The sequence below is a fragment of the Otolemur garnettii genome, unplaced genomic scaffold (assembly GCF_000181295.1).
Source record: "Otolemur garnettii isolate 467f Iridium unplaced genomic scaffold, OtoGar3 scaffold00020, whole genome shotgun sequence".
Taxonomy (NCBI): Eukaryota; Metazoa; Chordata; class Mammalia; order Primates; family Galagidae; genus Otolemur; species Otolemur garnettii.
In genome coordinates, this window is record NW_003852415.1 from 18,136,552 (window position 1) to 18,148,253 (window position 11,702).

Consider the following 11,702-nt stretch of genomic DNA (forward strand, 5'->3'; position numbering starts at 1 on the left):
CCCGCCACCTTAGGTGTATGTGGCTGGCGCCTTAGCCGCTTGAGCCACAGGCGCCGAGCCTCTTTCTTTTTTTCTTAAGACAGTTTCTCTGTCACCCTTGTTAGAGTGCCTCATCATCCCCACAGCTCATAGTAACTTCTTCAAACTCTTAGCCTCAAGCTATCCTCTTGTCTTAGCCTCCTGAGTAGCTGGGACTATAGGTGCATGCCACCTCACCTGGCTAGTTTTTTTTATTTTCAATTTTTAGTAGAGACAGGGTCTCGTTCTTGCTCAAGTTGGTCTTAAACCCCTGAGCTCAAGCCATTCACCTGCCTGGCTTCCCAGAGTACTAGGATTATAGGGGTGAGCTCAAGCAATCTACCCTCCTTGGCCTTCTAGAATCCTAGGATTACAGGCGTTAACCACTGAGTCTAATGGGAGGGCCCATAGCTAAAAGAAGAGCAAATTCTTTTTGAAGGATGAGTTCATTCATTCAGTAACATTTATTTAGGAACTTGAATGTGATAGTAGTCTTTGTTCTAGGTAATTTATACATTAGTTAAAATCCTTCAACAACCCTTTCACATATATATTAATACTAATGTTCTATGTGTCTAACGGGGTACACAGGTAAGGAAAGGTTAATTAAGTTTCCCCAAATCTCACAGGAGTAGATTCACATCTGGGTCTGTTTGATTACAAAATCCACTACTTTTCATTATGCCCTACTGGGGAGCCATGAAGGACTCATTGTAAATAAGAGAGTATAAGATTATGTTTATATTTTTTAACTTGGCAATAGTAGAAACGGGTCTTTAAAGTGTTTGGTTTCCATGTTTATGGAATTTTTATACACCTACAATTTGAAGTTATTTTATTGTGTCTATTATATATGTTAAACTGTGCTTTATGTTTCATTGTGATTTCATTTCTTTTTAAAGAATCTTTTAGTTTGTTATTACTGGACCAAAAAAATGACATCTATTATCAAATTGACTACCCTGTCTGGGGTCCAAGAAGAATCTGCTCTTTGCTATCTTCTCCAAGTTGATGAGTTTAGATTTTTATTGGACTGTGGCTGGGATGAGCACTTTTCGATGGATATTATAGATTCCCTGAGAAAGTAAGTTACATTCTGTATTTCTAGGCTTTTATTAAGCCAACTTTTCTTTGCTACAGTGTAATACTATTTTGATATAACATAGTGTTGCTTCTGTGTACTAATTTAGTTTATGGTAAAAGATTTAGTTTTACTTAATGCCAAAAAGTAAATAGTGACCATTTTATTTTATAAAGTTTTGATTAAATTATAAGCTTTGTTTTTTGAGATTGAGCAAAATCTTAAGTTGTTACTCGGCTAATGGATTTCAGTAGAAATTTTTGTACCCTAATTTTAGAAAAAAGCAAGACTAATAAAAATTTGAGGAGAGGAAATGTCTTCCATGTCAATGTTCAGTAGCTGGATCACATTAGCTTATTTTCTGTTACCTTTTGATGTTAAAAATTGTGAATTGATTCTCAGAATAATGACCATGAAATACATAAGGATCCCAATCCATTAAAAAATTCAATTATGTTTGCAGTGTTATAGTAATTATGGGAGGAAAGTTTAAACATTTTAAAAACTTAGAACTTGAAGCCAAAAAATACCTCAGCCATCTTGTTAATTTCTTCTAGCAATAAAAACATATGCTTCTCTGATTGATTGAAGTTTTATTAGAATGAATATGCTGCTGGCCACCATGTTAAAAAGGCAATGAATATCCATAATAAATACGTGGCCATTTAAATATTCTCTACTTAGTCTGGTTTGGTGGCTTGGGGGCCTAGGTCTCAACTACTTAGGAGGCTGAGCTGGAAGGATTTTTTGGGACAGCATGGGACAAAATGAGTCCCTGTCTCGAAAAAAAAAAAAACATTCTCTTTTTAACAATGTCTGAAATTGGCCAGGTGTGGTGGCTCATACCTATAATCCTAGCACTCTGAGAGGCCGGCGATCCCTTGAGCTCATGAGTTTGACACCAGCGTGAGCAAGAGCAAGACCCCATCTCTAAAAATAGCTGAGTGTTGTGGCAGACACCTATAGTCAGGAGGCTGGGGCAAAAGGATCACTTGAGTCAAAGAATTTGAGGTTCTTGTGACCTATGATGCCACAGCACTCTACCAAGGGCAACAGTAAAATTCTATCTCAGAAAAAGAAGTCTGAAATTCTAGCTAAGTTCTTTGAATTTAAATTTATAGTATATAAGATATCTATCCAAAATCAACTTAATTGTCTTGTCTACTGGTTTTTGATATTTTTTTATTTCATTATTTTTATTTTTATTTTTATTTTTTTTTGAGACAGAGCCTCAAGCTGTCTCCCCAGGTAGAGTGCTGTGGCATCATAGCTCACAGAAACCTCCAACTCCTGGGCTCAAGCGAGTCTCCTGCCTCTGCCTCCCAAGTATCTGGTACCACAGGCATCTGCCACAATGCCTAGCTATTTTTTTGGTTGCAGCCGTTATTGTTGTTTGGCGGGCTGGGCTGGATTCGAACCCGCCACCTTAGGTGTATGTGGCTGGCGTCTTAGCCACTTGAGCCACAGGTGCCAAGCCTCATTTTTTAATTTTATTTGTAGGTATCATAATTTTAGCTCTTAGGTTTGCTCTTCTATCCCAGCATAGTCTTCAATTCAGAATTGGTGAATAGTGTTTTTTTTGTTTGTTTGTTTTTGAGACAGAGTCTCATTCTTGTGCCCTGGGTAGAGTGTCACGGCATTGTTGTAGTTCACAGCACTCAAACTCTTGGGCTCAAATAATCCTCTTCCCTCAGTTTTTCTGTTTTTAGGAGAGATAGGGTCTCATTCTTGCTCAGGCTGGTCTTGAACTCCTGAGCTCAAGCAGTCCACCTTCCTCTGCCTCCCAGAGTATTAGCAATGTGAGCCACTGCACTCGGCCGGAGTAGTTTTGAGTATCTTGTGTGTACCCTGAAAAAACAAGATTCGAGAAAGTAGTTACTTTGCTTGTGTCCTTTAGGCATGTTCACCAGATCGATGCAGTACTATTGTCTCATCCCGATCCTCTCCATCTTGGTGCTCTCCCATATGCTGTCGGAAAGCTGGGTCTGAACTGTGCTATCTATGCAACCATTCCTGTTTATAAAATGGGACAGATGTTTATGTATGATCTTTACCAGGTAATTTAAGCTGTTAAAAAAATTTTAAACACTACTTAAGTGGTTACTTTTAACCTTTTATATGTGGTGTTTTTTAATTTCTCCACTTCTATAATCACATGAATATGTTTTTCTTTTAGTCTCGACACAATACAGAAGACTTTACACTTTTTACATTAGATGATGTGGATGCAGCATTTGATAAAATACAGCAGCTAAAATTCTCTCAAATTGTGAATTTGAAAGGTAAAATGTGTTTCCAGTAGTAAAGAGTTGGACTAATGATATTTAACCTATTAAAAAATACTAAGAATTCGGGGCGGCACAAAGCCACTCCTGTGGCTCAAAGGAGTAGGGTGCAGGCCCCATATGCCAGAGGTGGTGGGTTCAAACCCAGCCCTTGTCATAAACTGCAAAAAAACCCCAAAAAACTGAGAATTCATTGGAAAAATAACTGGCACTATGGTCTGAGGAATAGAAAATTAGCATATTCTGCCTTGATATAGAAATCTGAACTTCATTAGAATTTTAAAATATTTCAGACTAAATTACTAACAAAATGTTAATTGTGTAGATCTTTATTCATATTAACCTGGAAAAGACTTACTTAGTTTAATGTGTATAATATACAAAAGTTAATGCGGCCAGATCCTCCTCCTCAGAGCTTACAGTTAGATTGAGGAGATAGCAGCTGAGATGGCTACATGTAGTAATTAAACTAAATGAAGGGCTATCGTAGCAAAGTAGAAAATGACTGAATTCTGCAATAGGCATTGAAAGTTAATTATTTAATTAGATTGGGAAGGCATATATTTAAATCTGTTATCATCTAGAGCAGTAGTTCTCAATTTTCCTAATACTGCGATGTATTTTCATTGTTACAAAGAGATTGCGACCCACAGGGTGAGAACCGCTGATCTAGAGAGAGAATTATATTAGAGGTTTTTATAAAAATGACTCTTAGCATTAAAGAAAGAAGTCACAACGATCTTAACCATTTTGCTTGTACTTAATTTTTCTATAGGATAAATTCTTTACCATAATGAAATTTGAATTCTTATTCTGTCAGTTTAGAGGTTAGCAAAAATAAAAACACTTGATAATTGTGTATACAATATAAGTATTAAAATTTATTAGTTATACTAATTAATTCAGTGTGCTAGCTTTTTAGTCCCATCTTTAAGAAGAACAATAAGGCCATCTTTAGGCTTCTCTATAAGTACAAATATGTCTGCAAGAACATATAATAAAATAGCAAGAGTATCTGCCTCCAATGAGGGAGCTGGGGGAAAGGAGTATGAGACTTGCTTTCCACCATATGCATTTTTACTTTTGAATTTTGTCACATATATAGTACTACCTATTAAAATAAATAACCTTTCTTTAGATTTAAAAAAGAAATCTGAGTATTGTCCTTATCTTGTTAACATAGGTAAGGGACATGGCTTGTCTATCACACCTCTACCAGCTGGTCATATGATAGGTGGAACAATATGGAAAATAGTCAAAGATGGAGAGGAAGAAATTGTTTATGCAGTTGACTTCAACCACAAGAGGGAGATGTAAGTATACCAAGATAAAAGCTAAAGGAAATGTAATTTGTATTTCATTCTTTGGAGGGAAAATTAAAATCAGAGTTGAATTTTTTAGATCAGGAATTATCAGATAGTGAATATTTTCAGAATTATTTGTATAGTAAAGGGAAAAGTTTGGTTTAAGGCATAAAGAGATTTTTAAAAATTTACACTTAAGTATATACTCTACAAAATGCATAAGTATGTTGCAAAGGAGATGGATTTTTGTATACTAAATTATATTTTGTATACTCTTGACCTGCTCTTTAGCAGAACTTTGTGTATGGGTTTGTTTTGTTTTGTGAAGTCAATAGTTATCATCTAATATAACTACTGTAAAAAGTCAATTTCTTTTAAAAGAGAACATAATACAAGTCATAATTTGAATATACTTCCTTTGGTATTCACAGCATTACTATAAAATTTTTGGTGTTTAGTCTCATGAGTTTTTTGTTGTTGTTTTATCTATAGAGTAATTTCATAACTATTTTGTATTAGATTATAGTAGCCTCAAGGTTATTTTTTTTCCTTTGAGGCAGAGTCTCACTCTGATACCCTGGATAGAGTACTATGGCGTCATAGCTCATAACAACCTCAAACTCTTGAACTTGAGTAATCCTCTTGCCTTAGCCTCCCAAGTAGCTGGTGATGTGATACTACACCCAGCTAGTTTTTCTATTTCTAGTAGAGACAGGGTCTTGTTCTTTTTCGGGCTGGTCTTAAATTCCTGAGCTCAATCAGTCCACCTTCTTCAGCCTTCCAGAGTGCTAGGATTATAGATGGGAGCTACTTCACCTGGCCCTCAAGATCTTTCTGTTAAGAAATATTTAAGACTAATAAATTTACTTGTTTTCTTTTTCTTTTTTTTTTGAGACATTTCACTCTGTTACTTCAGGCTAGAGTGCTATGGTATCAGCCTAACTCACAGCAACCTCATATTCGATAATTCAAGCAATCCTCCTGCCTTGGCCTCCTATGTTGCTGGGAATATAGGCACCTGCCACAATGCCCAGCTAATTTCTTCTATTTTTAGTAGAGACGGGATCTTGCTGTTGCTCAGGCTGGTCTTGAACTCCTGAGCTCAAGCAATTCACCAGCTTGGCCTCCCAAAATGCTAGAATTATAGGTGTGAGCCACCATGCCCACCATTAAATTTCATTTTAGATTCTTATAATCAAGAGTAATGAGGAAAGAATGGATATTTTAGTAAATGGTATTAGGGAATACAACCATTTTGCAGGAAGAAATCTGTATCTTTTTATCATATAGCAAAATATATTTCAAATGGGTTAGAATTAAATAGAATTGATGAGTCTTATCTCTAATTTGGAAAAGATCGTATAAGCATAAAGATAATGCACCAAGTTACATAGGAAAAATCTGATAGACTTGATTACATACAAATTTTAGATGTCCAAAATAGTAAACTAAACTTAAAAGTCAGTAAACTGGGGAAAATACAGTAGAACCTCCATAACTGACCACCTCCTTAAGTTGACCTAATTTTCATGGACTAGACATGCACCACATGTATGTATTAGTAGGCCTGATTCCTTATGTTGACCACCTATGTATTGTTACAGTATATTGGGTGGTCAGCTTACAGAGGTTCTGCTGTATTTGTAGAAAGTTGGCCAAAGACTTACATATATCTAAGACTAGGTATTAATCAACTAATTGAAAATATATCAGTTTCGGCTCAGCACCTGTAGCACAGTGGTTATGGTGCCAGCTGCATACACCAAGGTTTGAACCCTACCAGGGCCAGCTAAACAACAGTGACAACTGCAATAAAAAATAGCCAGGCATTGTGGTGGGTGCCTATAGTCCCAGCTACTTGGGAGGCTGAGGCAAGAAAATTGGTTAAGCCCAAGAGTTTGAGGTTGCTGTGAGCTGTGATGCCACAGCACTTTACTGAGGGCGACATAGTGAGACTTGTCTCAAAAAAAAAAAATGCATTAGTTGCAAAAAGGTCAAAAGTTATGAAGTCAAAAAGAAAATTTAAATGGTGATAATTTTTTTTTTTAATGGTGATATTCTTCTGGCAAGTATGTAGTGACTTGGTCATTTTTTTTTTTTTCTCAAGGCAGAGTCTCAGTTTGTCACCCTGGGTAAATTGCGGTGGTATCACAGCTCACAGTAATCTCAAACTCTTGGGTTTAAATGATTCTCTTGCCTCAGCCTCCCAAGTAGCTGGGACTATAGGTGCCCACCGTAACACTCCGCTATTTTAGAGACAAGGTCTTGCTCTGGCTCAGGCTGGTCTCAAACCTGTGAGCTCAGGCAGTCCACCCGCCTTGGCCCCCCAGAATGCTAGACGTGAGCCACCACGCCTGGCTTAACTTGGTTGATTATTCTTTATGGTTGAACCTTTCTGGAAAAGGTTAAATCTTTCTGGAAAGCTGTTTAGCAATGCTATGTAGACAAATAAATACATCTCTAGGAATGTGACTTAAAGAAATAAGCAGAAATATGATTGAAGTTTTCCATAAAAGTGCTCTTTGAAAGATTTATTTATAATGGCAAAAAGACTGACCTAAATATCAATAAAGAGAAATAGTCAAATTGAATGCAATGTAGTACACAATAGAAAATTTTTATAATTGTTAAAAATTAGGTTTAGAAAAACATTTTCATGTCATGGAGAAAAATCAGGATATAGAACTGATTATGTGGCTCGCCGCCCAGAGCTTAGTGGTTAGGGCATCAGCCACATATACTGAGGCAGGCAGGTTCGAACCCGCCCTGGGCCTGCTAAACAACAGTGACAACTGCAACAAAAAACTGACTGGGTGTTATAGGGGGCACCTGTAGTCCCAGCTACTTGGGAGGCTGAGACAAGAGAATCACTTAAATCCAAGAGTTTGAGATTGCTGTGAGCTGTGACACCAGAGCACTCTACCGAGGGAACATGGTGAGACTCCCCGCCCTCCCCAAAAAAGAACTGAGTATATAAGACTGTATATGGATTGTCAACTTTATAAAGTAAATATGTATGCGTAGAAAAAATGTTTATGCTTAGGATGTAGGCCAAAATATTTTGTCAATTATTTCTGACTATGGCACTCTAGAAGATTTTTAATTTTCTCTTTATACGTTTTTGAATTAATCAGATTTTCTTATTTGGTATATTTTTATATGTTAGAGGGGAGAAACCACGTATACTTTTATAGTTAGAGGTAGCAGGAGAGCCTTATAAAAGAAGTTCCTTATTAAGTACAAGACGCTGTTATTTATTTGAAATGATATAAAATATTCTTCTTTTTCAACTTCGTTATAGCCATTTAAATGGATGTTCACTGGAAATGTTAAGCAGACCCTCCTTACTTATCACAGATTCATTTAATGCTACATATGTGCAGCCTAGAAGAAAACAGAGAGACGAGCAACTTCTGAGTATGTATGATATAATATCCTTTTTAATGAATTGCTTATTCCATTTAACACTTTTCTTGGTCATATGACATTGGTGAATTCTAGTATATTTGAGTAAGTATCATGTGGCCTTATCAGTATTTTATACAAGAAGTTACTTTAGTTAAATTTAACTGTTGTATAGTAGGTGTAAGGATGGTTTCTCCCTCCCATTCAGCACATAGCTACCTATCCCTGGCACTCACTGGTGTATGTCTATATATATGGGTCATTATGAAAGTTTTGAGACAGTCTGTTAGGGTCTGTTATTTCACTTCCAGGAAACACAGTCAGCAACATCCTTTCTTTTTATCTTTTCTTTTGGAGACAGAGTCTCACTCTGTTGCCCAGACAAGAATGCCATGTGATATCAGCCTAGCTCACAGCAACCTCAAATTCTCCTGGGTTCAAGTCTCCTTCTGCCTCAGCCTCCTAAGTAGCTGGGAATTACAGGTACCTGCCATAATGCCTGGCTGATTTTTCTATTTTTAATAGAAATGCTGAGGCCGGTCTCCAGCTCCTTCACTAAAGTGATCCTCCTGTCTCAGCTTCCCAGAGTGCTAGTATTTTAGGTATGAAACACTATGCCTAGCTGATTTTACATTTCTCTATTTTTGTGTATCTCAAAATTTTCATAATGACCCACATAAAAAGATGTCATAGAAATGTATTAGAAAAACACTCTAAAAGATAAACAAAAGAGATAAATGAGAGTGTAAGAAGTCTGCTAATTTTGATGTGAGGTGTTTTACATTAACATAGTAGTCTTGGGGCTTGGCCTATCTCATAGTGGTTATGGCGCCAGTCACATACACCAAGGCTTAGTGGGTTCAAATCTGGCCTGGGCCAGCTAAACAACAATGACAATTGCAACAAATAGCCGGGTGTTGTGGCGGGTGCCTATAGTCCCAGCTACTTGGGAAGCTGAGGAAAGAGAATTGCTTAGGCCCAAGAGTTTGAAGTTGCTGTGAGCTGTGATGCCATAGCACTCTACTGAAGGCAACATAATGAGACTCTGTCTCAAAAGAAACTAAAAAACATAGTAGTCTTTTTTATGAAGAAGTGCCTCTGGGCCATTACTGCTTGCTTCTGCTTTGACTCAAGCTTCTTCACGTTACATTCTTTTTTTTTTTTTATAAGCTATATGGGATTTCAATAGGGAAAATAGGAGTCCATTTTTAAGGTACCATTGCCACTGTTGACTTAAAAAGTGTAACTAGTACAATGTGTTACGCTAATCTTAAAAAGCTCTTCAATCCTTAGGGGTTTTTTTGTTTGTTTTTGTTAAAAGTTTTGTTTACCAGGTATTTCCAGGCAGACTTTCATCTGTGCCAGTGTTTGTCAACCTTTTTATATCTCATGGCACTCCTGAACCTATAGTTAAACTTCTGCAGTGCACTTAAAATTATGTTGATCAAAAAAATGGTTAAAAAAAAAAAGAGGGTGGCACAAGGGCACCAGCCCCATATACTGGATGTGGCGGGTTCAAGCCGACCCTGGCCAAAAACTGCAAAAAAGAAAAAAGAATGTTTTGAACTTCTTTTGGAAATAGTTTAATTAATGATCTTTTAGAATTTTTCACAGCACAGCTAAGATCCTCTCATGGCACACCAAGGTGCTTGCAGCACAGTGGTTGAGAATCACTGATTCAGAGCAAGGGAATCTATAAAGATGTTCTGGATGGGGGTATGATCTATATATTATTCTATAGGCATACATGCATACAAATATGTATCATGTACAGTTGTCCCTCGGTGTGCACAGTTCTGCATCTCAGGATTCAAGCAACTGTGGATTGAAAATATTTGAAAAAACTAATATGAAAATTAACAATACAACAATAATAATGCAAGTAAAAAATATAGCATAACAACTATTTACATAATGTTTACATTGTATTAGGTATTGTAAGTAATCAGAGATGATTTGAAGTGTACAGGAGGATGTGCATAGGTTATAGGCAAATACTATGCTGTTTTATTTAAGGAACTTGAGCATGTGTGGATTTTTGATACCTGAGGTGGATCCCAGAACCAATACTCTGTGGATACCGAGGAATGACTGTGTATATAATTGTGTTTGTGTGTGTGTATAAAACAGGAATTCATCATAACAGAGTTCACTGGGGTGATCAAGTAAGACCATGGAAACCCCAGGCTGGTTGCATTTGGCCTTTTTATTTAGTTTTTCCAGTGATACAAATATAGTATGGGTGTATGGGTATTATGATATGTCAGGTATTGACAACTGATTTATAATTTTTCAGTGAAGAAAATTAAGTTAATGGTATTTCTACTCTTACAAAGATGTACTATGTATTCAACAGAATCAAAAGTAGTTGTGATAACCTAAACAAAATTCTTTCATTTTGTACCTGGCCTAGTAATTGCTTATTTATAAAGTATAGTCTTATAACAGGAAGATAAAGTTAGCCTTAATTTTGTAGCCTAATATTGTTATGTTCTATAAGGAATTTACCTTGTCATTTTCTAGCAAATGTCCTGGAAACTCTTCGAGGTGATGGAAATGTATTAATAGCAGTGGACACAGCAGGCAGAGTTTTGGAACTTGCTCAACTTCTTGATCAGATTTGGAGAACTAAAGATGCAGGACTGGGTGTTTACTCATTGGCACTTTTAAATAATGTCAGCTATAACGTGGTGGAATTTTCTAAGTCCCAGGTTTGTTTCACTTGTAATAAAGAGGTTTGCTATGGTTATTGGGCTTATGGAATATGGTATCTTAATTGCCCTTTGAATTTTATTTTTCTGTTGAAGAGATTGTTAATAATACTCTGTTACTGTTCTGTGTGCCTTACATGTATTCAGTCCTTACATATCATAGGACGTGGTTTCTATTTTCATGCCCAGTTTGGAGATTGCAAGTTGCGTCTCTTCTAATTCCTTTTTTTTGAGGCAGAGTCTCACTTTGTCTCCTCTGGTAGAGTGTTGTGGCATCATAGTTAATAGCAACCTCAGACTCTTGGGCTCAAGCAGTAATTCTCTTGCTTCAGCCTCCCAAGTAGCTGGGGCTGTAGGCCCCCACCACAACACTCAGCTGTTTTTAGAGATGGTGTTTTCACTCTAGCTCAGGCTGGTCTTGAACTCGTGAGCTCAGGCGATCCACCTGCCTAGGCCTCCGAGAGTGCTGGGATTACAGGCATGAGCCACTCTTCTGGTTCTTAGTATCTCAATTGTAAAATGGTGACAAGAATAGACTCTACCCCACAGGATATAAATGTCAGAATTTATTGTTCTTGTTACTTTTAAATGAACTCTTTCTCTTGAATTAGCTAACTCTGAAAGTAAAATATTCATTTAAAATGTATTCATCCACTGTTTTTAAAAAAAGATTTAAGGTAACTTGTAAGGGAAATATAATGCAAAATTAGGTTTTTAGGGAGGATAACTAGAGTGGGAAGCTCTAATGGAGAACAGAAGTAGAAAATAAACTGCCTGTCCAAACTACAAATTTATGAAACCAGGGTAAAAAATGATTTAAAACAAAATAGAACTTGAATTACTTGGCTGTTAGAAAATGCAATGAAGTAACAATATAGTATTTTCTAATCACTGTCAT

General features: G+C 36.6%; 1 protein-coding gene across 1 annotated transcript in view; it reads left to right on the forward strand.

Annotated features, from left to right (window-relative positions):
* CPSF2 (cleavage and polyadenylation specific factor 2) overlaps positions 1 to 11,702 on the forward strand; it is a 35,571-nt gene that overhangs the window by 8,599 nt on the left and 15,270 nt on the right. Inside the window, exons 3-8 of the mRNA XM_023511499.1 lie at positions 921 to 1,102; positions 2,997 to 3,156; positions 3,276 to 3,381; positions 4,568 to 4,697; positions 7,990 to 8,105; positions 10,617 to 10,837. Of these exons, the coding sequence (XP_023367267.1) occupies positions 954 to 1,102; positions 2,997 to 3,156; positions 3,276 to 3,381; positions 4,568 to 4,697; positions 7,990 to 8,105; positions 10,617 to 10,837 (882 nt within the window). The 5' untranslated portion in view covers positions 921 to 953. The remainder of the gene's footprint in view (positions 1 to 920; positions 1,103 to 2,996; positions 3,157 to 3,275; positions 3,382 to 4,567; positions 4,698 to 7,989; positions 8,106 to 10,616; positions 10,838 to 11,702) is intronic.